Genomic DNA, 26,696 nt, shown 5'->3' on the forward strand with positions numbered 1-26,696 from the left:
CTGCCTTCTGCAGCCAACGGCTTTGTGATATGCAGAGGTGCGAACAAGCCTTCCTGAAGCCGGTTCCACTGCCGGTAGCTGGGTAGATTGCAATAAACACTAAGCAAACAGAAGACTAATTGAAGACTGCGTACTACCTACCCAAGAATCGATGCTTCTGTAAGACATAGCACCAAAGAGTTCATGTGCCTTCTTGAATGGAAGCTTTCTGTGAATTGCTTGAGCTCATGGGGACTTTAATGTGTTCAAACTGGTAATGATAGAAAAGGCCTACAACCTTTCCGTCGATGTCTGTCAGATCTGTTGTGGAAGTGCCAAAGTAGTAAATGGCTGAGAACCTGAAACTTTGCCTGAAGAATGTTCTATTAAAAGGGCTATATGTTTTTGTCACTCCTAAGGTCTCCTCTGCTTCACGCTGTTAAGTGGCAATACACAGGCTTTTCGACTGGTATTATGTCTTGAAAGGCTTTCCAAACTAATACAAACCTAAACTTTGATTCTTCTTTCCCTTTCCTTCCATCTTCCTTGCAAGATGCTTCTCCTAAATTTTAACAGGTTTTCAACAGTGCCTTGCTGCACTCCAGTGCTTTTGCTCTTGATAGTGCAAGGGTGTAATTTCTGGAATTTGTAACAGGTTAATATACAATCTTCACTTTGTGCTGTTTCCTAGAAGATAAAGATCACCAGCTGGGGACAGAACTTACTTAAGACAGATCAGTCTCCACCACTGCAGCAGAAGCAATAACATCACTACTCTCTGACATGAGCTGAGTGTTGGTGCTGGTGAAAGCATCTTTATAAAAGGATTGAACTGACTGCAGGAGAGGGGATAGCAAATAGAAGCGCTGGCCAGAGCTGCACTTGTTTTCTTCCTACCTAAACTCCTGGAGGAACAGAACATAATTTGCTCTCACACCACGCAATTTACAGTTTCCACCAGGAAATAAATCAAGATAACATAACAGGTATCGGCTGCCAGTCACTCCCTTTCATATCATGCACTAAAGCCTTCCATCCTGTTACGAGCTACTTATCCCCTTGTGCTTATTCTCTCTCCTGTACTCGCCTCAAGCCATTCTCTCTGTTAGAACAGCCAGAAACCCTCACTGCTCTGTCAGAAGCAGAGGTGAGTATTAAAGCCTCTGTAAGTAACTCTGTATGCAGCTCAAAAAGAAAAGGAAGATTCTAAGGTGTTAACTGCTATCCCCAAAGTCTGAGCTGTAGCTTACTGAACATATGAAGAAGGGCATTTTTGAGTGGTATAAATTATTCAGAACTGCTGGAGGGAGACAAGAGGAAACAGTCTTGTTCAGAGGGTGTGAATTTTGCCTGCCTGGAATATCCTGTATCTTTGCTTTGCTCAAATAGCCTTATGTATGAAGCACTTTATCCAAATGCAGGAATTAAAGAACTATTACTACAGCTGGTAGACTGGAAATGTTTACAGATCCTATATTACATTCCAAGATTCTATCTGTAAGTGTTATATGTGTTTGTAAAAGTGTTTAAAACAAAACAAAAATCAAAACTTGTGTAAGAATTTACCTCTGTCATGTTATTTCTACCTCGGTTTGATTAAGCCTCTGCTGACCTGAGTGCTGCTACTGACACATGGCAGAGCCTGCAGCCACAGGTGACAGCACTTTGCAACATGGAGTTGCTGAAAGTTGATTTTATTCAACACATTTTTACCTAAAATGCTCCAAACAGTTCAGGTTCACAGCAGGGCTCAAACAGCGTCGTACTCCCTCTGGCTTTGTGTTCTGAACTCCTATAACCTTACCCTCCCTGCAGTGTTAGGTAGAGATCCCCTCAGGATCTCTGCTTTGAGAAGGCTTTCACAGCACTGGCCAAGCCTCACCTTGTCCCAGGAATTAATGCTGAACAGGGAACTGTCCAGAACTGGCACGGAGGAGATACTCGGTGGATTCTGCTGCATCACAGTCCACTTAATGTTCTTGTGAAAGGAAGCCAGCTCCTGAAAGGCCCTTAAATAGTCTCAAAGCTACCCAGACATTTACCGCAGAACACGTGCTTTTACTAGAAAATCTTTTTAATCTTATAAAAGCATTCCCAGCCACAAGGGAAAAGCCTGAAAAGTTAGCTGCCTGTGAAAAAAAGGGTTAACTAATTTTTTTAATAGTTGTGACTATGTAACCACTAAAGTATAGCACAACTAGGGACTTCACAGCTTAGAAAATGTCATTGCTTATATTTCTGCTCTAAGAAAGCCCCTTATTTGCTGTACTTCCCAGTGACCCGGCAAAGTCTCCTTTCCTGGAGAACCGAGAAAGGATGCCCTTCAAAGCAGTACTGACTGTTCTAGCCCAATGTGGGCAACAGCACGTGGGTCGAGTGCTTCCGTTTTCTTAAACTTCCTCCACTTCTTTCAGGGTGTGCTCCAGGATAGTGTCTTGTCCCTGGAACTTAAAATAGCCACGAAACAACTTCTTCTGAAGCAGCAGGGGGAACCAATAGCTGTCATCTGCCCACATCTGATTGAATGGCACCTCGTCCAGCTGAAACCACTGTGGACGCATTTCTGGTGGGAGAAAACAAAAGAACTTTGCATGAGACTTTCTCTTGCTTTTTGTGCTGCCTAGACTTTGTGTATCTGTCAACAAGTGGCTTCCCTCGACAGCCCAGCTGCCTCTCTTCTCAAAGGGATTTTGGCATGAATAGTTCTGCGTTGATTAAGAGCAGTACTGTCTCAGAAGAGAATGCACATCCTTCCTTCCCCTGCACTGGCTACTCACCATCGCTTTCTGTTGGCTCTCCATGAAAATGATCTGCTCGGAAAATGTGAACTTCCATGAGTTCAGAGTTGCCCACAAATTCAAATGTGATCTGACCCATCTTCTGCAAGGTGTCCACAGTCAGTCCGCTCTCCTCCAGGAGCTCCCTGCACAAGAAACAGACTTTAGAGGAACGTCAGCGCTGAGAGAACAAAAAAGCAGTCATTAGCTTTACTTGCACATACAAAACACTTCCAGTGAACCAAAGGTGAAAGCTGCACCTGTAAAACAGAGCAGGGCACAGCGGAGTTCTGCCTTGCACCAAACTACTTCCTACTTACACCACAGCAGAGCCATGTCAGACTCACTTGTGTGTTATTTTAAGCTTCTAAAGCCTGGTAAGAATGTAGTCTGTGTTGGAAGGGGAATATTCAGGAAAATTGATTGATTAGGATAATTTACACTCCTTGCAACATAATGATCTTTCCTGAGATTGGTTCCAAGTGGATAATACATTTATCCAGACTGTAGATGGATGTCACATCAGAACTCCAAGATACACTTTTATTTAGACCAGCAAAAGGCTTTGCCAACTTCAAGGTAAAGCTTTGAGAGCTGCAGAGAAGCAGATATGAAATATTAGAACATCTGTGCTCACTGGAAAACCAGCTACTTCTGAGGCTACCTGAAGCTTATTTAAGTAATGCTGCACACTGTGTAACATGATTTGCATGCAGAATGTTAGCCATACCCACGGGTCTCCCATTCAAATGCCACATAAAAAACACAAAGCAATTGTGTAAACTTTCCATTTCTCCTCCCTAGAAGTACATTTAGCATAAAGAGGGGCTAGAAGGCAAGACTTTTAAAAGCCCTTTGAGACTTGCCAGGCAGCTCTTTTCCATGCATCACCATGCACGGCTACTTGAAGCACAGTCAATTACTCACTCTGTTCATGCTACGCACTTAGGGCTTTTTTATTTCTGCCTGCCTCACAGAACCAGTATAGCTTGAAGTTAAACATGGTTTTTCTAATGAGCAAAACTAAGGAATACTTTGAAACGGTGCATCCTCAGTTAAGGTTAATAATTAATGTAGTTGCTTATTTGGCAGTAACTTAACAATTTTTAAATGTAATGGAAATTATCTTTAAGGCTCCAGCTTTCTTTGGCATCAATTTAATGGATCCCATCCTTCAAAATTCAATTCCAATTTCATGTGTTAGCTAATTTTAGTTTGTCTTCCTGAGAAACTATTGATGTCCAAAATAGAGGCAGTTTTCCAGCAACAAAGCTAAAAGCCTTATTTTACAGACTGTGATAATTGAACAAGAAAGCACAACACCGCTATGGTTCTCTAAGCAAGTCACCTAACAGGTATTTGGCTCTGGACATAGCGCAGGGAAACATAACAGGTAGGAGATGAAATAATGGACCAGGTAAGTGCTCCCCTTATGAGATGTGCCACTGAGCTGAGGGTCGCAGGTGCTAACAGGAACATGGTGTGCCCAGTGGGGTATAGAAATCTTACAGATACAAGGAACTTTTGTTCATGTTTCAGCTTAATATTTAACTCTCTGTGCTGTGAGGATACTTTGCACCTTATGTGGCTGCAAAGCCACACAAGACAGTGCAACATGGAACTGCAGCATCATTCCTCAGCTCTGAATACAGGGTGGAGGCTGTGCAAGTTAAGCTTGGACAGTGACACCACTTGGAGGAGAGCTGCACCCCGAGGCAGCACTCCAACAGTGGCGTTCCTGCCAGGAAGGTGGGCTGCACGCCTGGCTGGCCCTGGCTTGGGGGAGCTTCCTGCTCAGCTGACCTCAGCAGGAATTGGTTGTGTCCTTCTGAATTTGATACGTGGAAAGGGCCAAAGATTGGACTGTGTCACAGCCCATGGCAGCAGGCGCCGGCTGCGCTGTGATATGGTGTGCTGAGATCGATGAAACTTCCATCGCTTGACATACCATACGGACTAAAGCTCTGCTTTCTAACTCTGAGCTAGCACGGATAATCGTGCTCCTATGAAATCAAATGCTAAATTAAATAATCAGATTTAAGCCACAGTCAGTGGCACCATAAGCCTAGCAAATGGAGACCTGATTAAGGAACAGAACTGATCTCCCTCTCTCCACTCAGAGATGATAAATGACATAAAAAGCCATAGTGTAAACATCAGGTATGTTGACAGTGTGCACTACCGGATGCACATCTGCAGGGAGGACCATTCTGTCCCCCACATTAGCTCACCACAGAACCCAGGTGGTTGCACTGGCACAGCTGAGGAGAGGGTTCAGGGCAAAAGCTGTTAGGGAGCTGTTGAGCGCACCAAAAGTAATCTTCCTGCAGGTGTGAGGGCAATTCTTGGGGACGTATCAGAGTGAGAAGGTGGCAAAATGTTGCTCTGTGTCAGCAACAGTTGTGTAAAGAATGAGGTACCCAATTCTTAGAGGAGTTTGGCAATTCAGCTGAGATCTGGTATTTAGTTTGAGTGACTAGACAAAAGAAAAAGAACTTCAAGAAATCAGTACTAAAAGCTTCAAAATGGTACTGTACCTCTGCACCAATGGAATTCAATTCCCTAACTCAGCCTCAGGACTTAAAAATGCCACTGTGCAGTCAATGAATTTCTACAGTGCCTTTCACATACGACCCCTAACAATTTCTACTACTTTGTTACTACATTTTCAGGTAGTAGCTACTAGAAAGCAGCATCTCTTCAACACCTTCAAAATTTAAACAATAAGCAGTACACTAGCACAAGCTATAATTCTGCTATACAGCCAAAATGAAGCTCTGCACCTTTCTGAGCAGTGCAAGAACCTCTGCCTACCACCAGCAGACCAAGTCTCAGTTTAGACCAGTCTGAAAGATGGGAATGAGGATACTCAGTAATTTCTAGTTACTCATAGACTGGACGAGTTAAAGATTTGCAGCTGACAGGCAACGGGAGCCATCCAGTTTCTGCGCACACATGGACAATCCCCCATCTCCTGTGGAACCAGGGCTTTTCTCTGTTCAGAGATGGCTCACGACTGCATTTCTCGAGTACCACGCTGGGTGTGAGAGTGTTACGGCCAGCCAAATACAGTGGTGCCACCTGCACCCACCCCACAGCCTCGCACCTCCACAGCCCAGCCTGTGCCCCAACACCACCACTGACTGCAGATCCAGCCAAATGGGGACAGGACTCACCTGCGAGCAGCCTCCTCGATGCTCTCCCCTGGCTGCACCTTCCCTCCGAAGCCATTCCAGAGCCCAGCTCCAAACCCACGTTTCTTCATGCCCAGGAGAACGCGGGATGGCTGCACTACCAGGACAAGGGTGAAGAGCCTGGATGTGTACATGACTCCTGGCCAAGGCAAGGAGGTGACGCTGCACCAAGGGCTCCTGATCCCCCGATGCAGGGAGGCCAGGCTGCTCCTCTGGTCCGGGGAACAGACAGCCCCTCACCCCCAGCACCCCTGCCCTAAATGCCAGATCCCACCACCCCCAGCCCAAGGTCACTCAGTGTCTCTCCCAACACCTACTTCGCCAGCACTCCCACTGACTCTTGCTCCATTGGCCCCTCAGCACTCCCTCCCCAAATCCTTGTTTTCCCAGGGTTCCCTCCTCAAACCCTTGACCTCCCTCCCACAAATCCCTGTCCTCGCAAGGTGCCCTCCCCAGATCCTTGACCCACTCCCCAAATCCTTGACATCCCTATCCAGATCCTGGACCACCTTCTCAGCACCCCAAAATCACCACCCCCAAATCCCTATTCTCCCAGGGTCTGCCCCCCCCCCCCCAATCCCTCCTCTCCCAGGGTCGCCCCCTAAATCCTTGCTCTCCCAGGGACCCCCCCAATCCCTCCTCTCCTAGGGTGACCCCTAAATCCCTGCTCTCCCAGGTCTCCCCCCTAAATCCATGCTCTCCCAGGGTACTCCCCCACAAATCCCTTCTCTCCCGGGTCCCCCCGAACCCCTCGGCTCCCCGATCCTCGCCCCGCACCGCCAGGCCCCGCCTGTACCTCTCCCGCCGCTGCCGTGGGGCCGCCCCTCGCGAGGGGAGATGTGGGCGTGGCGGCCGCCATGGCTCGCGCGGGCGGCGGAAGGACCCGGTGCGTGCGGGGAGGGGAGCGAGGGCGGCGGGGGAGGCCCCGGGAGCGGCCCGTGCTCACCCACCGAACTGTTGGAGCGGGTCCAGAGGAGGCTACAGGGTGATCCGAGGGCTGGAGCGTTTCCCTGTGTGGACAGGCTGAGGGAGTTGAGGATGTTCAGCCTGGAGAAGGCTCCGAGGAGACCTTAGAGCGACCTTCCAGTACCTGAAGGGGCTACAGGAAAGCCGGGGAGGGGCTGTTCATAAAGGCTTGTGGGGATAGGATGAGGGGGAACGGGTATAAACTGGAGAAGGGCAGATTTAGACTGGATATAAGGAGGGATTTCTTCAGGATGAGAGCAGTGAGGCCCTGGCACAGGCTGGCCAGGGAAGTTGTGGCTGCCCCATCCCTGGAGGTGTTCAAGACCAGGTTGGATGGGGGTTGGAGCCTCTGATCCAGTGGGAAGTGTCCCTGCCCATGGCAGAGGGGTTGGAACTGGGTGATCTTTAAGGTCACTTCCAACCCAAATGATTCAGTGATTCTACTTCTGTCTACGACTGATGTAAGATATTGGGGTATTGAACAACTGCCTTTGTGGTAAATAAAATAGTCTTCTTGTACCAAAGAGAGAGCTTGTTCAGGTCTGTCTGTTCCGGCTTGACTGTCTGCTTCAGGAGCCTGGCGGAGGTCATGCACTTGTTTCTGGTTAGAGTAGTCCTGACCTGGTCAACTTCCACGCTGGCGGTACCGCTTCTGTCACTGTCTGACCCACTCAGCCTGGTTTAGAAAACTTGTCTTTCTTTGCCAAAGCTGATACTGTGAACACTGAGAGAATGGTCTTAGCAAAAGAAAAAATAATGCTGTAAAAGCAGGAATGTTCTTATTTCCAGCATCATGATGATCTTTAAGGTCCCTTCTAACCTACACTATTGTATGATTCTATGAATAAAGTCCCTTTTTGTTGCGATTGGGCCAGATAAGTGAAAGAATCTCATGTTGGAAGGGAGTTTTTTTTGATCCTGATGGAAATGGGACAAGCTGGCGTCAAGGGTAGAATTAATTGTTCTAGAGACTTGGGTGATGCTCTCTTCTTGCAAGTGATGGGCAATAGGACAAGGGGAAATGGCCTGGGGTTGCACCAGGGGAGGTTCAGATGAGACATCAGGAAAAATGCCTTCACCAAAAGGGTTGTCAGGCACTGAACGAGCTGACCAAGGAGATGGTTGAGTCCTCATCCCTGGAGGGGTTTAAAAGATGGGCAGATGCCTAGGGATCTGGTGCAGTAGTGGGCAGGTACAGCTGGATTCAATGATCTCAAAGGTCTTTTCCAAGCAAACAATTCTATGATTCTGAAATACATGGTGGTTATGCACTAATTGATAAACTGTCTTCCCTGGCAGCTGTTGGCATTTGGTGAGCAAATGTCTTCACACCACAGCGGGGTTCCTGAAGAAAACTGGAACTGAGCACCGGTGGCTGGAGCGGCACTTGAAGGACCCCTTCGTCAAGGCGGCGAAGCAGCAGCATTACCGTTGCCGAAGCGCCTTCAAATTGCTGGAGATTGATGACAAGCTGCGTATCCTTCGCCCAGGACTTTCTGTTCTTGATTGTGGAGCGGCGCCTGGCGCCTGGAGCCAGGTTGCTGTAGAGAGGGTCAACGCATTGGGTACTGGTAAGTGTATGGTTTTGGCAGGCAAGTTGGGGATCAGTCTCACCCTGAAGCATGTGAGAAAACTCAGCTGTGATGGTGGCTGTGTGGGGAAGGGATCTGGGTACGGGCAAGCACCAGAGTCACTGATAGATGCGTGAAAGCATACGCTTACATGACAGTGAAAATCTTCATACAATCCAGAGAAATCATAGTTGGGAAATACAAACTTAACATGAGGTGCTACTGTAGACACGTGAAGTGTTCTGATTAACTGTGTTGTGGGGAGGATCACTTCATCCAGTTCTGAAATTCATGTAGCCTCCAGCAGGTAACTTAGCTTTTCTGTATTTTTATTTCCCTTCTTGAAAAATGGTAGTAACCACTATGTACATTTTTTGCGGATTAAGCCATTAGTATTTACAAGATAAGGTGCTATCATCTGCACTGTTGTCCAGGATTTCTGGATTGTCAGCCTCGAAAGAACAGGAGGAAAACAAGAATGATGCCACTTCCTTATCCAAAGTAACTGAGTTTTCACATCTTGAATGAATTAGCTTATAGCAAACATCCATCCAGATGCACACAGCAAACTATTGTTTGTTTAAGGACAAGAAGAGCAGACATGACAGGTGATAAATTTTGTGTTTATTGACTAGCATGGAGCTCATTTGTAGGCAGGTTGTTTGCAACCATCGTGAGTGTTCAGTGTGTCATTTGTTCTTACAATCTAGATCCTGCTGCCCCCACTGGCTTTGTCCTTGGTGTTGACGTCCTGCGGATTTCTCCTTTGGAAGGAGCAGTCTTCCTGTCGGAGGCTGACATTGCAGACCCAAGCACGCTGAGGAGGATTCAGAGTCTGCTTCCTGCAGAGAAGGTGGATGTTATCTTGAGCGACATGGCACCTAATGCAACAGGCATTAGAGAACTGGATCATCAGAAGCTGATCAATCTATGTTTAGGCCTTCTGAATCTCTCCCAAAGTATTTTAAAGCCCAAAGGAACAATGCTTTGTAAATTCTGGGATGGACGTGAGTCCTGTCTTCTGCAAAACAGACTGAGGGAGCAGTTCCAAGATGTGAGAACTATAAAGCCGCAGGCCAGCCGGAAGGACTCCGCTGAATCTTATTATTTGGCAAGGCTGTACAAAGAGAAGTGAAAGCTGAGAAGTTCAGATTATTGAACAAGAGATCAGACATGGTTTGGAAGTCTGAGTTTGGCATATGGTTAAAGAAAAAAAACACTTTTAAGACCCTGGGTAGATCTACCACAGTTCTTACGAAGTACATCATGCTTTTCAAATACCAAAATAAACCAGTGTGGTGTCCTACTGAGTTTATCCATTAATTCTACAGGCAGAGACATCCAGTCTTGCTTCTCACCTGTGGAGAAAGCAGTGGGGAAGGGAGAGGAGTAACCTGCAAGGCAGCCTCTGGTGCTGGAGTAATGGAAATGAAAATAAAACAACGATTATATGAGTTTTTAATGTGTGCTTGAAAATCATTGCACTACTAATGGTGTCAAGTTTGAGGCTAACCATGTAGGTGGTCGTTGGAATGAGAGGGAGCAACAACAGGAGTCTGAGCCAATTTATTGCCTCTTCATCTTTCTTAAAAGCTGGTATAATTTATTAGCACATGTGAAAATAAATAAGGTTTTCATGCATGTCAGGATCTGCATCATCACGTACGATCTGTGGTGTGGCTGCTCATGAGATAGGAACGGCTCTGGAATATTTAGCTGGATGGCTCTGCTGTGTTTCCTAAAGAGGCACGTCATGTTTAGAGATGGAAGCTTCACTCAACTTGTAAATCCAGCACCTGACAGTAGAGCAAGGTCATCGCTACTGAGGAGATCATTTCCCCTGTGTTTTCCATGATGTTTTATGTCTGACTGGTGATGTTTCTTAGGTGAAATGACAAACTGTTCCCTGGGTCCCAGGCAGGGGGAATTATGAATTGAATTGCTAGAATTCTGCTTGCAAAACTAAATTTAGCCTTCTCTGGAAGTGACAGCGTTTACATCAAATAGCGCTTCCATCAGGCTGGTGTGAGTTATTGGACGGGCTGGTAGGGCTGTTGGGTTTTAAGGCGTCCGGCTCTTTCTTATTATAAACCTCTCTTTTGGGATTGCTTACAGATCTATCAAATTTTAATTAGTTTGAAACATCTCGATCTGGATCTCCATCCCGAGCGGTGCGTGTGAAAGCGTTATCCCCACAGCCTGACCTGGGCAGCGTTTGGGAAGGGAAGAAAACGGTGTCAGGCTGCTCTTTGAGTAATTTAATTCCCTGTGGGACCGGAGCCGTGCTTCCCGGCCGCGGTGGGGCGGGAGCCCTGCGGTGCGGGGGCCGTTTGGGATGCGAAGGGGCGGCTGAGCAGGAAGCTGTTTCGCACCGAGACGGGGCGTTACGGTACGCGCGGCGGGGGCTGCGCGCCTATTCGTGTCCTTACGGCGGCGCGGGCCGCTGCTCTCGCGAGATCTGGGAGCGAATTCTCGCGAGATCTCGGCGTCGGCGGCGAGGAGGGAGATCCAAGCGGGGCGGGTGAGGAGCGCGGGCGGCGCTGCTCGGGGCTCCGGGGGTTCCTGTGCGGCACGGAACTAGGGGCTGGCGATAAACGCTTATCAGCTGGGCCTCGGCTGTTCTGCTGCCCGTGCGCCTCTGCCCTCGCTGCTCTTCCATCCCGAGGAACAAGAGAGAGGGCGAGAGGGAACGGCCTCGGCGTGCCTAGGGGAGGCTTAGGCTGGGTATCGGGGAGCAGTTCCTCCCCCAAAGGGCTCTGAGGCCCTGGAACTGCCCAGAGAGGTGGTGCCGCCCCCATCCCTGCAGGTGTTTAAAGGCGGGGCAGGTGGGGTGCTCAGGGATGGTTTAGGAGTGGGCAGGTGTGGTTGGACTCCTCGCCGAGGTCTTTTCCAACCAAGCGATTCTGTGGTTTGAAGAATAGCTCTGTGTTGCTCGGGGAGTGCAGGGCCCTGAAAGGTTGCCGCAAAACTGTGCCTCTGGTACAAGCCCGTGCGGATGGTGTGGGTTGCTTCTCCTGGTCCTGAGCCTCCTTTATGCGTCGGGGGATTTGTGGGGAGGGCAGTCACTGGAGGGACTCGTTGAGGCTCCCTGAAATCTGGGAGGCCCTGCAGGATTTCTGAGCTCCAGGCTCCTTTGCCTTTGGCCTTTTACTCAGTGCCCTGCCAAATTTGAAGCAAGAACTGCAAAAACTTTTGTGTGGACGAGGAGGCACAGTTTTACTTATATAAGCGACCTGTGAGCTTGACAAGTTTTGTTGCTGGCAGTTACATTTCGAGTGCTTTCTGGAATCCAGAATCAAGTTGTGTGGAAGGTAGGGTTTGCTGCAGGTATGAAACTAGCTCTCTTCCCCCCTCATCAGCTTCAAATGTTTGGTTGGAAAGTAAGGAGTTCTGTTTGTTAGTGTTATGTGCTGTAGATCTTCATGTCCTACCATGTTAACTTGTATCCCAGCATCTATCTTAATTATATAGGAAGGGATAATTCAATTTTTTATAACTTATGACAGCTCTTATTTGTACAATTCCGAGCTGAGATTCAGGGGAGAAGGTATTTAAATAAGCCAAAAGCATTTCGGGTCTAAAGCTCAGGGAAGAACAAGCTCTCTGGCATCCGTTTCACATTTCAGACCCCCACCTTCAGCCTTGTTTGGTTAGTATTTTCTGGCCCAGCAGTTATCCATGGATCCCAGGTATGACTAGCACATTGGGTTTTGTATCCTGCAAATTGGAACACCTTGCATTTAGTGTTTCCCTAGGGCAGTGATGTATCTGTTTTTAGCAAAGCAGCCAGTATACCATAGGTTGCTCTGAATGTCTTGCTGATTATTTTTTGTGTATTTCTAGAGCCATGGAGGACTTAGAAGAAAACACCACTGTCTTCTCCACTCTGAGATCCCTCAACAACTTTATTTCGCAGCGCATGGAGGGGATGTCTGGGCTTGCTACACCAGGATCGACTCAAAGTGGCTTACAGAGTCAGTATCAGCAGAGGATGCAGGTGAGGTGTCCTCAGCTTGCTGATGCCTGCAGTGTCACTTAAGTGTATTTGCAGACTGATTTTGATTTCAGGAATTGGGATTGATTTCATTAAGATCTGACCATTCTCTCTATAGTTGATATCCATGCAAGCTCAATAATGGCAACTTACTTCTTGTCAGCATTCTAGAATCTTTATTTTTTTTTACAAAGTGTAAGACATTTATTTCTGTTTTATAAACATTTCAGAAGAGTTCTTTGCATTTCTTCCCTGCTTGTTCCTATCTGTATACCAGCTCAGGAAATTAAATTGTAAGTTGTTTTCATATTGCTGAACAAAAGAGCTTTATATCTGTTGATATTTTTCTATTAAGTCACTTTGTTACTTTTTTCACAATCTTCCTTAAAGTTTATTTGCCTGGGCAGGTACAGGAGACTCACAGGGAGCTGTGACTTTGATGTGTAACCAGTTGTGCCTTCTTGTCTGTTAGTGTCTGGGGTGTCTTGACTTTTTCCTGTAAGCCTGCTCATGTTCATAAAGCATGGAATAAGTTGACGTCTTGGATCAGAAAGACTTATTTATTAGGCTGTAATAAAGTTTCTGTATTTTGATATAATTTCTGTTTCAGTCTCCAAGTATAAAATAAGCTTTGCATTTAGAATGTTGACAAAAAAAGTATGTCTTTTCTGTCTATGGTATGTTTGTGTTGCAGAGATGGTTAGAGGAGGCTCTCTAACCAGTCTTCGATAGCTGTGTTGAATGTACTTTGCTTATTTGAGGTATTCTGTTAATATTGTCTGTGCTGTGAAGTAATTTCAATGAAAAAAGGAAGCATAATATTGTGGCAGGTAGTGGAAAAACAGTGTTTCGCTCAGCAGCCATATTTCTTGGGGAGCACGATCTCTGCTACTTGGTGAGCTGCTGTTACTTTTATGAGGCTTAGGGAGTTTGTAATTAAGTTGCGTTTTTTTTTTTCAGAGGGAGAAGTATATTTTGACTGAGTACCTCTAGAGACTAAGTGAGAAATTCTGAAAGAAGATGTTGAAATTAACTTGTTCACAACTGATATTGATTTGGGGTGGGTTTCTGGGTGTGGTGTTGAACTCCTGATTTCCCCATCTGCAGCTGGTGTGAGAATTAAAATACAACAGGTGTGGTGGTAGTTTCATTGTAATTTGTAAAATGGCAGGTGAGTGCCAGCTGAGTAGAGCAGGGTGGAAGATAATGGTGTTATTGCAGTGCAGTTAATGGTGTGTAATGTCCCTTTTCACACATGGACTGGCCAGTTGGAAGAACAAGCTGGGCAGATCCACTCCAAATCCCAGCTCCTGCAGGTGGAACGAGAGAAGATGCAGATGGAGCTTAGCCACAAACGAGCTCGCATTGAGCTAGAGAAAGCAGCTAATACCAATGCCAGAAACTATGAGGTGAGTATGATCATTATAGGCCTAAGTCAGAACGTATACAGTGCATCTACCTTGGTGTTTTACTTTGCATCGGGGATGTGCTCTTGGCTTGTAGTGTGCCATGCTTTGGTTTGCAGTGGTTTGTCTCAGCACCTGTAAAGTCAGCTTGTTTTGGATGAAACTAAACTGAAAGGTGCAGTCCAGGAGCCAGCCTAGTGTTCTCCAACTGCTAGTGGACACTTTTCAGACTAAGCCTTCACCAAATCTGTAGTAAATGCTTCTGGAATGCATTTACTGCAAATGCGGCGGTGGTGTGGGTGTCAAGTTCCCAGCTCTGACTGTTTTGCTGTACAGATCTCCTCTCCGTGCGCTGCACTAACTTGCTAATGTAGACAAGAGCATGAGCATCACAGCCTTGCGTCATTGACAAACTGATGATCTTATCACTGGACTCCGTTAGTTTAGCACTCAAGTTGTCATGAATAGCCGTAACAAAAGGATTTGTTATTTGTTTCTCCCAGATGAATTTAAACTTCTGCTGGCAGAATTGAAAGCATTTGGTCTGTGTGACTGTAATTAATTGGAATGGCAGCAGTGCCAACTGTGCTCTGTCACACAAGAGAGCTTGCACTGATAAAACAGTGAGCCTCACTTGGGAGCTAATAGCTTTTATTGGTTTCTGGTTTTATCCCTGTATATGTTTGCCTAACTGCGTTACTGTAAGTAGTATATCTGTGGGGTTTGTAGGATAATAAAGGAAGTGTATGTGGCCTTTTCTTTCTTTAAAAATAAATCTTTAAAAAATAATAAGCACACTTTGTTGTATTTTACAGGGGTGCTGGGTGACAGATTTAGTGCGTGGCTGTGAAATAGCGAGTCAGTGACTAAATCTCTTGTTCGTCTGAAGTCAGGTGATGTGGGATTAAGCCAGGAAGAGTTCAAACTGGAATGTAGCTGAGTCAGTCACAGAAACCCTTAAAATACTGGTACATAAAAAGGGAATAGCACTAATCCAGCACTGTGGTAATTATCCAGCTCAGATTCTGTGTTTTTTGAGGCATGTGGATAAAAGTTTTGGAAAGCTCAACGTTTCTTTGCATAATCCTTGCTTACTATGTAAATCCATGTCTCGATTTTCTTTGATTAGCAAAGCAGTTTACTGCAGGTTTTTTCAATAAGTGTTAATTTCTGGTAGGAATAAACTGAAATGGTCTATGAAAGGTTGTCAGAGAGCAAAAATATTTATTGTATTTATCAATAATACTGTGCATTTAGACCTGGTTTCTTTTCTATTGAATAGCCTCATACAGTTTCCAGAAGTTGCAGAAGGAAGTTTGTCTCATTAACCCAACTATTGAGCTCTGAGTTTCTGAAAGCAAATTTGCTATGCATGGGTCACCTTTAAATTGGAGTGTCAAATGTTTTCATCTTTGATCCACTGCAGAGTGTGCAGTGGAGTCTGTATTCTAGTATTGTATTCTAGTATTTGTCTTGGTCCAAAAGATTTGGAAGACTGTGTCTCTTAATTTTCCTGGTCCGTTGCCCTGGGTAGTCCCTTGAGATTGAGCTACTGCTGGTAAGATTTTTGCCGCGGCTGGTGCACAGGTTAAGGTTATGCACAGGTTAAGGTTATAACATTGCTTCATGGTGATACCTTGGTCACTGCAGTCAGGAGGAGTGGAGACAGGAGAGTCGAAAATGGCTTCACCTTTGTGCAACTTTATTCTAAAGTCTTTTCACGTTATTTTTATTTTGCAAGCGAGAGGCTGACCGTAACCAGGAGCTGCTCACACGCATAAAGCAATATCAGGAAAGGGAAACAGAAGCTGAAAATAAACTGAAAGAGCAAATGGAGATGAACAAATCCTACAAGAAGAGTATGGAGACAATGAGTAAGAAGCTGCAAGAGAAGGAGAGCAAATTAGCTGAAGCTAATGAAGTAAGAACAGGATCATTTTTTAATGCGTTCATATCTTCAGATGACTTTGTAGTTCTTGTGAATTGAAAATGCCCTTTTTGTTTTGTTTGTTTTTTGTTTTTCTTTTTTTTTTTAATCCATTGGAATCACTATGTTCATCACCTGGAAATGAATAAACTCTGGTGTGTGTCTTTGCTGTCAAAATTTAGGACCTAATCCAGTCCAGACAAGTAAGCAGGTCAGAAGATGTTGCTGTGTTAATTAACAATGAGAAGAATTTCAGGTTGATATGAAGAAGGAGAAAAAAAGTGAAAAGCAACATACAGCATCTAGGTTTGGAAGTCAGGTTAGGTGACACTGAGTAAAGAAATGGGAAATGATGGAGGAAGTAAGGTGGGAAGGTGTTCAGGGAGGAAGGGAGAATTGTAGAGTGGATGAGACCAAAGTTATGTACAGTGTATGTCTTCCCAAAGTATCTGGAATGCCAACGTGTTCCAATTCTTTTGGATGACCACACCATCTTCTCAATCTCAGCCTTTTCAGACATAGTTATAGTTTAGTTCAGCTAGTTCATTTGTACCTTAATTTGTTTGATTTGGTTTCCTGCACCAGCTGTGGACCAACAATCACTAAGTCCTTATGCCTTCCTCCTGCCTACGTGTCACTGGCAGTCTATCTATGTAATGAAGCAGGTAACCAGGGAGACAGTGGTGGCATGTGAGGGAAACTTAACCCACGTATGAAATGTGTACAGTGGTTCTGTTTCTGTGATTTTATTTATATATCTATCAGTATCGACAAAACCTCTACATGTGTCTTTGTCCAGAAAGCACCCTACATATGGAATGTCTTGAGATTTTTCTTCTTTCTATGTTAAAGAGAGCTGAGTTGTGCTTATTTGAAAGAAACCTATGAGTTTTTCTTTAGAATCAAGATACTTAAATATCAAGATAGAATTTTAATAACTACTGGTCCCTACTTTTAAGGAAGCATAGTACTTCCGGTATTTGGTTGAGACAAATCCAGACACTTTCAGCTTGAAACCCAGACAAAATATCTTTTGAATGGTTGTGAGATTTTTTTTTTACTTTAATATGTATGCTTGTGTTTTATTATCATCTAGCTTTGAAGCTTGATATTTTTCATGCCAGTTTGAGGTCACCCACTTAATCAGTAATGAAAAGACAATTTAGGTGGCAGATGAAAGCAAGTAAGTGATTTTCTCTTGCATTTGTTTTTGAGGTGAGTTTGCAGGTCTGGAGGTTTGCAAGAGTATGGGATTGTTTCTAGATTCAGTGCTTGTACTTTTTAGTTGGGTGTGATTTATGTCTATCGCCATCCATAATGTCCAGCTTGGAGACTCATAGCCTTGTGTGTTTATTCTTTCTTGTCATTAATTCAGACAATCACTGTATTAAAAGGGAAAATATCAGAGCTGCAATGGAATATAATGAATCAAGAGATGCAGATGACAAGTCAAGACTCTCAGAAGAAGGAGCTGATGGAACAGCTGGATGTTCAACAGAAGTAAGCAGGGGATGAATGACTGTAGGGAGAAAAAGGGCAAACAAAACCTCAGTCTTCTGCAGCTGTCATCACTAAGAAAACTTTCAGAAGCGTTTGATTTCTGCTCTTCAAAGGGGTTCTTTGATCTGGATGTGCAGGTTATAACCGCTGTTTGAAACTAACTCTGGGGTGCAATTTGATTGTACCTTGAGAAAAAAAAAATTACTTGATCTTAATCTCAGTGATGTCTCATGTTCATGGTGGAGAGTTAACAGTAGGCATGTGGGTGGGAAAGGCTGATGTGAACTTTGTAGACAGAACAGAACAAAAATATCAAGCCATAAATCATCCTTGAGTGGAAGTTGATAGATACAGTGTGTTTTTTCCCTTGCTTACTAACTTCAGCTCTTCAGCTTCAAAGGTGCTGTTTATCTACTGCGAGGATATGTTTGTTGGTTTCAGAGTGAAGGTGGCTTAATTTTGGAGTATTTCTCAAGATGCATCTTGTTAGAAATGTCTTTTTTTGTCTCTGAATTGGAGGGATATGGTGTGAGTGTGAAACCATTTGAGAGAGAATCGTCTACAATGGTGCCGTATACCTTGTTAGTGCTGTTTGAAAATGTTTCTCGGAGGTGCTTCTCCATGTAGGTTCTTTCCGATATGTGATTCATAAGTGCTAAATGCCTCTTGTCTCTGTTGAACAGAAAATGGCAAGAGGCTAGTCAGCAAATCCAGACATTGCAAGCAAGCCAGTCTCTACTGGCAGAATATGAGCAGAAGATTAAGGTAAGAAACTCTGCGGCCTAAATAAAGCTTTAGTTTTTAATTTCTTCCATGGAAGAACAGAACAGTGTTGTTGTTTTTTCTTCGATCACTATTGCAGGAATAAAAGGTTAGTTTGTCATATAAGAGGTGGCCAGCAGAGTTGACCTTGCCTAAATTCAATGGGATGGACCAGGATATCTACAATTAGTCTTAACATGACACTTCGCCTTTGTTGTATCAGTTGATTGGAGAAAAAAAGGTTCACCGTGCTTTCTCTGTAGATAAGTGATTTATGTCCTTATGTAGTGCCCTAGATGAACGCTCTGTTTGATTTAGTTTAGTCAACAGAAAAAAGTCCTTTTAAGAATTAGCAGAGATCTTTTGTGGTTACAAACTTAGGGCGAACAAGTATAGAGAAGAGGCCAGCCCAGGTGTTACAAGTGGAGTAGGAGTCATCCCTACTTGGAGTAATGGATTGACCAGATGACCTCCTGAGTTCCCTTCCAACTTAATTTGAGTCATTGATTTGAGTTTAAAAAGTACAGTGGAGAAGTAGCTCTTAGGAGGTCTAAGTTTAATCATTGCTGTCCTCTTGTCATGTCATGTTTTCCAGGACCTGGAACAGAAGTTCTCCCAGCAGGAACATGATGCTCTAATTGTCAAGAACATGAAAGCAGAACTGGCCCGTTTCCCAAAAATGGAACGGGAATTGCGCCAAGTCAAGGAGGAAAATGCCTACTTCAGGTGAAAGAAGGGCTCAGTTCTTGAGAGGGTTCTCTTTTCTTATTCTGTACTGCTACAACTGCACTATATGCACTTTGAAATCGCTCTGTTGGGCTTCCATGAGGGAAATCTTAGAAGGAAGTTTAAATATTTCATGTAAGTACTGCATATGAACTGAGCAGTGTTGTGATGGTTACTACAGGAAAGGATTTGACAAGATGAGGGTAATCTTCCTGAACACAGTGAGAGGATATCGATTGTTCTGGTAGGTGATACCTAACTGTTAGAACAAAATTCAATATTTAAAGGCAGTGATGAACTCTGTATGGATTTGGAGGCGAAACCTCTGTAGAGAGGAGACAGCTGAACATTTCTGTAATAACTGGCTTTGCTTAGTTATTGTTACCACTATTTTAAAGGGTTGTTGTTTCAGTGTAATGTTTGTAAAGTAGTCTGTTTAGATTTCTAAAGCACTCTGAGAAACCCCTTGGTAGAGTAGGCTTTCTGGGTTTCTGAAGTGGCAATTAAATTGAAAAATTAAATTCCTATGTACTGTGAAATAACTTAGAGATTTTTTTTTTTTTAATCGTGAACCTAATTTCAATCTTTTGGTGCATTTTTTTAAAAAAAAGCTTAAGTGATGCTGCCAGCTTTTGCTTATTCTAAAACTAAATAATTTCCCTTTGCTCTGTTCTTCTTAATGTTTCTTTATAATTTTAAATTACTGGAATCTTTTCTCATGCATGTTTTTTGTGCACAGAAACATGATATCAACAGAGGTCATATTTGTTTTGAATCTATTTTATCTCATCCTTGTACGCCTCTGTTAAAGTAAAACCAAGCAGTCCTACTGCTTGCTCAGTCACTACAGAGTACTCCAAAAACCCAAGTGTTGTCTGATTGTTGTGTTCCAACCCTGCATTCAGCCTTACTGAAGATCAGAGTTGGGAATCTTTTGCTGCTCTTTGTGCTGTTTCACCAGTCAGTAAAGTAGATGCTAAACTTCAGGCTGTTTGGACATAGTTACGATGGCACTAATAGGAGAAAATCAGTTCAATAAAGCTGGTTATTTTCTTGTAGCAGTGTCTCTGCAGTGAAGGTTGAAGAAGTGAGTCAGTTGAATATCCTTTGATTCCCCTGTAATTCCATATGTATCTAAAGTTTCTGAGAGAGTCAATTGAGTTGTATGTCTGTTTAATCATTGTTTCTCCTTTCATCAAAGGGAAATGAAAGAAAACAATGGATTGCTTAAAGAGGAGGTAGAAGGTCTCCAAAGAAAACTGGAACGCTATGAGAAAGTCCAAGCACAGCTAGTGACCGTTGAATTGGAAAATGAGGTGGGAAGCTAGAAATATTTGGTGAATGAGCAGAATTGGACCTCTTCTGTCTTAGACTCTTCCTGTATTGTGTTAGTTGAGATACAACACCTGTTTTAATGTGTTTGAACCAGACTTTCCCAAACTTAAATGTCAGCATCAGAGGAGCAGTGGCAATGGAAGTGAAAAAGGCAAAATAGTGTCTAATGTTCAGCTGGATATTTTCTGTAAAGGACTTTGTCATCATAGTGTCCTTTTTTGGCCTTGCTGTTTATCTATTACTTTTCTTTTGCTGGAAATGCTTTTTTTTTGGTGTTAAACTCTGCCTAGGCAAGGTGTTGATGAGCAGTTGTGTGGTAAGAACTTTGCTACACGCTTGGATTACTGTCAGTGCTAGCAGGGCTGGAGCGTGCGCTCAGATGAAATTGTTGTGCTTCCATCCTGCTCTGTATCAAGCACGCAGTGAGCTGTCCAGAGGTGAACCTAAACTTCTAAACTTGTTGATCTGCAAAATCACACCAGTGTCTAGCCAGGTTTAGATAACATTACCAGGTATTCATTGAAAATTAAAAGCTACAGGAGCAACTGGAAGAGGAGAAATGGGCCTTTCCGCTGCTACAGAAGTGGTGTCAAAGATAACAGCTTTTCTTCTCTGCTGCCCATAGTCTGATCTACCAAGGACTAGTAAAGTGATGGTAGCTCACAGGATCAGATAATCAGTAGTGCTGAAGTGTAACATGGGTTTCATGTGTTGCAGAGCTGTGGTAGCAGGGAAAATGTTTGTGAGGACTGGAGAATGACAACCTAAAAATGCTAGTTGAGAAGATAATGAAATCCACAGGAGGAAAAGGAGACACTGAGTTTGAATGGATAACTTGGAAAAAAACCAAACAACTGTGTGGAAAGTAAGCTGTTGGAGCATTTGTCTGTGTCTTTAACTCTTCTTTTGATCTCTGCTTCAGAAACTTCTGGGAAAATTAAAAAACTGGGAGAAACTGGAACAGAGCACTGGCTTGAATATCAGGTATGTGCTAACATCTCTGGAGGGAGTTAAAGCTTTTAAACCACTTTCCTTTCCTGTCAATCATCTGATATCGGAAGTGTGTTTGTCATGCTTTCTTGCTATCCCTTCTTTGTGTGGAAGCTCTTCAAGTACTTTTTGTTATATAGAAGAACCATAAGGTATAAACTGTTGTTTTTACCAAGTCAGCTTGACCAAGGTCTCTGAGACTAATGTTCAAAAATCCAGTGAATAGAATGCATGTTACTTGTGACAAACTGTTGTAAATGTAATTTCTTTGAAATGGGCATACTAAAATAAACTGCCAGATCATGTTGTTGCGACTTCTCTTCCCTAAAGCAGCTGTAAGACAGTTGATTTAGTTATTTTGTCTGAGGAGAAATGGAATGAACTCAGTTTTATTATAAACAGGAGGGAACCCCACCCCTCCAGTGGTATTTTGTCACACCAGTGAGTCTCTGTGTACTGATAGTTAATTTCTTGTTCTCACATTTAGATCATTGAACCAGGTTTTTTTTAAGGTCTCTGCTGTGTACATGGTATAAAGGAGGGCTGGAAATGGTGCATCTGCAGATCATTTTCTTCCAATGCAAAAGGTTTTCCATGTAGCTGTCATGCTTGTGTCATATGGTTCAGCACTGCTTTATTTTCTGTAAATATTTGCAGTGTTGTCACTCTAGAAGGTGAGATGTTTCTTTGTAAACAATTGTCTTGATATGAGCATTATAGTATAGGTCACCTTTTGTGCTGGATTGAGGCTGAGCTGCAACATGAACTGCAGAGCCTGATTTCACCAGTTGTTTCTTTATTCCATTCGTTACGTGTGCCCAACAACAGAGCTGTGCCTGCATGCTGCTGGGATTGTTTGGAAGTCTTTGGATATGCACGTATTTACTTCATGTAGAAGATACTTGTGTTCAACCTGGGGAAGCCCCCTTAATTTTCTGAATGTTTTCTGTTCAGTGAGGTTAATGAACATTTTCTAGAGGCATGCTATTAGGTAGCATGCTTGAGATTCTTTCCCATGTCTGCTGAGGATTTAGATAAAGTTAGAATTGTGCATAATCCCCTATGAAGGGATGGACAGAAATAGAATGAATCCTTTTCACAAAGCCTGGTCTATCAGACAATAGACAAAAGCTTTTTACTTACCTCCAGCTGTTGAAGATTTAATGAGGTGGTTTCACAGTGGGAGAGAAATGGAACCAAGTGATTCTGCACATTGAAGTCTAATAACTCCTTCATTTAAAATCAGAATATTTGCTGTAAAGTGTTACATTTTTGATTGGACCATATTGCTTAGTGCAATTAATGGTGCCTTCTCATACAGAAAAGGAATTGCTCTTGAGAAAAAGCATCTTTAGCATGCAATTGTAGGAAGTGGAGCTGGATGATTCCCCCCTCCCTCTTTTTTTGTTTTGTTGCTCAGGCAGCATGAATTAGGTTCATTTTTGGTCAGGAATGTGAAGATCGTGAGGGATCCTTGTCCTAGTCAAGCTCCTGGACTATGCTGTTGGTGAAAGTTTGAGAGGAGTCAATTGCTCATCTCATAGTAGAAGAAAATAGGAACAAGTTGGATGGTTGTCCCAAAGAGCCAGACTAATGTGCTGTTTGCCAATAACTAAACAAGCAAGGAAAAAGGGAATGCATTAGGATTTCACATCTTTGCTTATTGCGTACTTAATTGGTACAGAGAATGTAAGGGAAGTGCACACAGTGTGAAGTGATTTAGGGGAGGATGGTTTTTTTTTTTGTTTCCTCAAGTGCTTCCACAGGGCTTGTTCTGTGTCTGCTGTCGGTGGTTTCTGTTCACTGATTGCCTGGTCCCAGCAGGCTCTTTGTCAGATTGGCTTATGACCAGACCTGTGAGGGTAATTTTGAGTATAGTTTTATGTGATAATACTTGGAAATGAGGTGCAGCTTGTAGGAGTGTAGTGGTAATCCTGCTGTTTTAGTGCTGGTCTCTTTTTGTTAGCAGTGAAAGTGCCAAATTTTTATAGTGCTTCACCTTTTGTGGGAAAACCAAGTTCATTAATGGTTTACTCAAAGGCTAATCTGATGTTTGCTAGTTCTGGATTCTACTTGTAAGCTTCTGGGTTTTCCTCTTGCTCTTTTAAACTATGGAACTTGCTCTTATAAATGGCAGCTTTAGCTTTGGAGCGTGTTGGTATCGTTGCATTGCTGTTGCACACCGTTCTTTCCAGAATTTGCCCTTAGAATTATGCTTGTCTGGTACAAACATTGTATGATACACTTTTAAGCTGCTTCATACCCTGATAATAAAATAACACACACCATAGTTAGGTATTGTTCATGTATACACATTATGAATCTATATAATGTTTTCTGTGTTCAGTTAGATGTCCTTTTGATATCTTGAGCTTTTTACCTCTTACTTTCTGGTATAGTTGGCTCTGTCATTTATCTTGGATGTAATTTTGTCTTGTAGGTATTTTTTGTATGTTATTGTTATGCCGTCAGGAATTTTCAGATTTTTATCTTGTCTGTCTGACTTGATATTCCTGCTGCAGGATTTGGTTTCAATTGTAAAAAACACTAGATTTTGAAATTCTTACTTTGTGAGGAGAAAGTTTTTTATTTATTTTGGAGTTTACTGTCTTTGAGAAGGATATTAATGTATGGCTATTGTAGAGCTTTGTTATTTGGAAAGAGTTGTGTTGAGAAAACACAACTGTCTCTCCAGGATGTGCTAATGTAGTTTTTTTCTTCAAAATCCGGTATTTGTGTAATTGAGTTGTTGACCATCGTCACTAAAAAAACCATATTAATCATGACAGACCTGGTTGTTTTTTCAGAGTTGCACTGTTACCTTAGAAATATTTTCCAGATATTTTCTTGATTGTCATTAAACAACACGTATTTAACAGCAGAATCTTTCTGGAAGGTTGTGTGTGAGAAAAGGCGGGTGCTTTATTTGGGTGACAGTATGCAAAACCATCCAGGAGATGGCATCCTTTCTCCTCCTGCTGGGAAAACTGGCGTTCCTCTGCAGCCTGGGCCTGAAGTAAAAACCATCAGCTGGGCACGTTCAGAAGCATCAGCGAGTGTTTAATGCTGTGCGCATGCAATTGCTGTCTCCTTGCCCAGTACTCGGGGAAGCAACTTGGTCCGAAAAAGACTTGTACGTATTTCTGTAATGACACACAAGGCAGAGTCTTTTCCAACCAACTCTGTAAACCTCGTATTCACATCACACATTCTTCATTTTGTCTTGTTTAATAGGAGTTGTTCAAAGTTGGTTTGCTTCCTCTCCAGCCCGAACCATAGAATTGCATCCTTAAGAGCAGCAGCGTTACTGTTCTGACTTTCCCTTTGGTGTGCAGAAGATAACCAAATACGAAATGAGGGTTCTTGTTCAGTGAACTTTTACTCTAAGTAACCTTTTTTGCTGCCGCTTGTCTCTGGCTGATATTAGTTTTGTCCTTTAATGAATTACCAGTTGATGTTACTATCCATATAAAGACACAACCTGGAGTACTGGATGACACAAAATGTTGTTCTTAGGATATGTTTTAAAGATGAGTCAATTAGTAAGTCAGAGACTGAAGATACTGGTAGTCATTGGTAGCAGCTGACGAGGGTTAATACAGAATTTTTCTTTGTAATTATCCATAAGTGTCAAAAGATTGCAGGACTGCAAGTTTTGAAAGGTTGAAGATCTGCTGAAAACTTAGGGAAATTGGTGAGGGTTGACAGGTGAGCCACGAGCAATGGCTTCAGAGGAGTGCTAGTCCCAGCATATTTTTTTGAGAGAGAATAAATAGTCATGTGTAGGTTTGGTTTGTTTATTTGTGGTTTTGATTTTGGGTTTTTAATTGGAAGCACTGACTGTATTAAGTTTTTACGTTTACACCTGCTAGGCTCAGCAATCTTTGCATACACAGAATTATTTTATATTAGTGATAGATTCTTGATGTTATAGTAATCAGGGATTGGAAAGTGATCAAATACCTTGATAATGACCTGTATAAGTAGGTCTTTCATTTTTTTGAGACTATTTATTGTTGCAGATAGTACTGTCAGCTCAGGCTTGGTGTTTGTGTGTGGAAGATACAGCAAAAGAGCTTATTCATATTGCTTTTCAGAATAATTTTCATATTTCCATGTCCATCACAGCGAAGCAATGGACAGATCAGCTGTCCTTTTCTGAAGAGCCATGGAATACAGTATGGAAATTGAAGGTTAGGCCTACGTACTAGAGAGAAAAATGGTGTTCATTGACTCCTCAGTGTTGCTCAGAGGCTCCAGTCATAGTCTCGAATGTACTTGGAGTTTTATCTGGTTGTGGTTATACTGGAAGGTGGGTCTGGGCTCCCTGGTGCCTATGGTGTCAGACTAAGTTGGAGGAACTCCTTGATGTAATGAAACATGGATTTGGGGAGTACCTATAGTCGTCCTTCAGTTTGCAAGGGTAGCTTTAGTTGGCTTCTGTGATGATATCACATTAAGCTGGTGTAGCTGATTTGCACGCTTGCTGTCCAGGCCTGTAAGAGAAGTGCAGATTTGACAGGAATTGAGGCTGGTGCTTGAGGACTGTTTTCACTTGGTGGAGCCTGCCAGCTGCAGACGGCAGACATCTATCTGCTGACCTGTCGCCTAGAGCCAAAGAAGTGAACCTGTTAATGCTGACCTGGTTTTCTTTCGGAAACATCTGTGGGCTGGCTGGCTGACAAATCTTGGGGACTAGCTTCCTGCAATGTCTGAGTCCAATGAAGAGGAGGAGATGGTGTGCATGTGTATGCATTTCCTCTCTAAGAAAGGGTTTAATTAAGTGGCATGCATCTCTATTTAGTACTGTGGTTAGCACGGTTGTAATTTGTAATTACACAGGTGCTACGCTTGGTACGGGAAGTCCTTCTATGCAGATTCTGCTTTTGGAGTTGGGGGGGAAGGGAGGAGAGAGGGAGGGAAAAGGGAATCAGATTTCTTGATTCTGCATTCAGTGGAGGATTAGTGCTCTTTTTTTTCAGTGAATAGAAGAGAAGGGAGAATATTGGAGTTCTCTCCTTTCCTTTTTGAATCTTGATTAACTATGCTTAGCTACTCTGCACTCTCTTCCATCCAAGGCATTGAATATCTTTGCAGTAGTGAATGAAGCTCATAATCTTCTCCTTTCTCACAAGGTAGTAATTTACCTTTCTCTGAATGTCCATTATGAATAAGTGGTTACTGGTTTAAAAAAAAAATCTCTTGACAGAGATACAAAGCAGTGCGTGCTGAAATAATTTGAATTGCTCATATGCATTTCTGGATACTTAATTAACGGCAACCAATCAAGACAAGGCTGGGAGTTGCTGTTGCTGGTTCCAGTAATGCCACAATTCTGACATGATCACTCCATAGTTGAGCAAATGTTTTTATTGACATAGCCTATTGTAGCCCTCTGGTCTTTTGTCACCAAGCAGGAAATCGATCTAATTAAAAGTGTTTGATGCTGGCTGCTGCCTGTAGCTGTACCACTGACCTAAACTGAAGTGTTTATTTCTCTGGGGAGGTGGAGGAGGTTTGTTTGCCTGGGCTCTGGCGTTGGCCCTCTACTTTAGAGCGAAGTCTCCAG

General features: G+C 43.3%; 3 protein-coding genes across 5 annotated transcripts in view; 2 read left to right on the plus strand and 1 right to left on the minus strand.

Annotated features, from left to right (window-relative positions):
• Positions 1–958: 958 nt before the first annotated feature.
• On the minus strand, positions 959–6,849 carry NUDT1 (nudix hydrolase 1). 3 transcript variants are annotated; one of them, XM_054080210.1, is made up of 4 exons: positions 6,747–6,849; positions 5,933–6,089; positions 2,757–2,902; positions 959–2,542 (listed from the first exon to the last, which is right to left on the minus strand). In XM_054080210.1, exons 2-4 carry the CDS (start codon positions 6,082–6,084, stop codon positions 2,370–2,372), a joined length of 471 nt encoding a protein of 156 aa, XP_053936185.1. In that variant the 5' UTR covers positions 6,085–6,089; positions 6,747–6,849; the 3' UTR covers positions 959–2,369. The 3 variants fall into 3 exon arrangements, with proteins under 3 accessions (XP_053936185.1, XP_053936186.1, XP_053936187.1); XM_054080211.1 differs by lacking the exon at positions 6,747–6,849 and adding an exon at positions 6,728–6,740; XM_054080212.1 differs by lacking the exon at positions 6,747–6,849 and adding an exon at positions 6,699–6,727.
• Positions 6,789–10,386, plus strand: MRM2 (mitochondrial rRNA methyltransferase 2). The gene is made up of 3 exons (XM_054080209.1): positions 6,789–6,836; positions 8,216–8,487; positions 9,198–10,386. The coding sequence occupies exons 1-3, from the start codon at positions 6,808–6,810 to the stop codon at positions 9,620–9,622; spliced, it is 726 nt and encodes a 241-aa protein (XP_053936184.1). The 5' UTR covers positions 6,789–6,807; the 3' UTR covers positions 9,623–10,386.
• Positions 10,387–10,964: 578 nt separating this feature from the next.
• Positions 10,965–26,696, plus strand: part of MAD1L1 (mitotic arrest deficient 1 like 1) — a 366,287-nt gene continuing 350,555 nt past the window's right edge. The window contains exons 1-9 of the mRNA XM_054081023.1: positions 10,965–11,008; positions 12,331–12,484; positions 13,750–13,890; positions 15,629–15,808; positions 17,190–17,314; positions 17,998–18,079; positions 18,672–18,802; positions 20,004–20,118; positions 21,060–21,121. Coding sequence (XP_053936998.1) covers positions 12,335–12,484; positions 13,750–13,890; positions 15,629–15,808; positions 17,190–17,314; positions 17,998–18,079; positions 18,672–18,802; positions 20,004–20,118; positions 21,060–21,121 — 986 coding nt within the window. The 5' untranslated portion in view covers positions 10,965–11,008; positions 12,331–12,334. The remainder of the gene's footprint in view (positions 11,009–12,330; positions 12,485–13,749; positions 13,891–15,628; positions 15,809–17,189; positions 17,315–17,997; positions 18,080–18,671; positions 18,803–20,003; positions 20,119–21,059; positions 21,122–26,696) is intronic.

Source organism: Cuculus canorus, chromosome 15 (genome assembly GCF_017976375.1).
Source record: "Cuculus canorus isolate bCucCan1 chromosome 15, bCucCan1.pri, whole genome shotgun sequence".
NCBI lineage: Eukaryota > Metazoa > Chordata > Aves > Cuculiformes > Cuculidae > Cuculus > Cuculus canorus.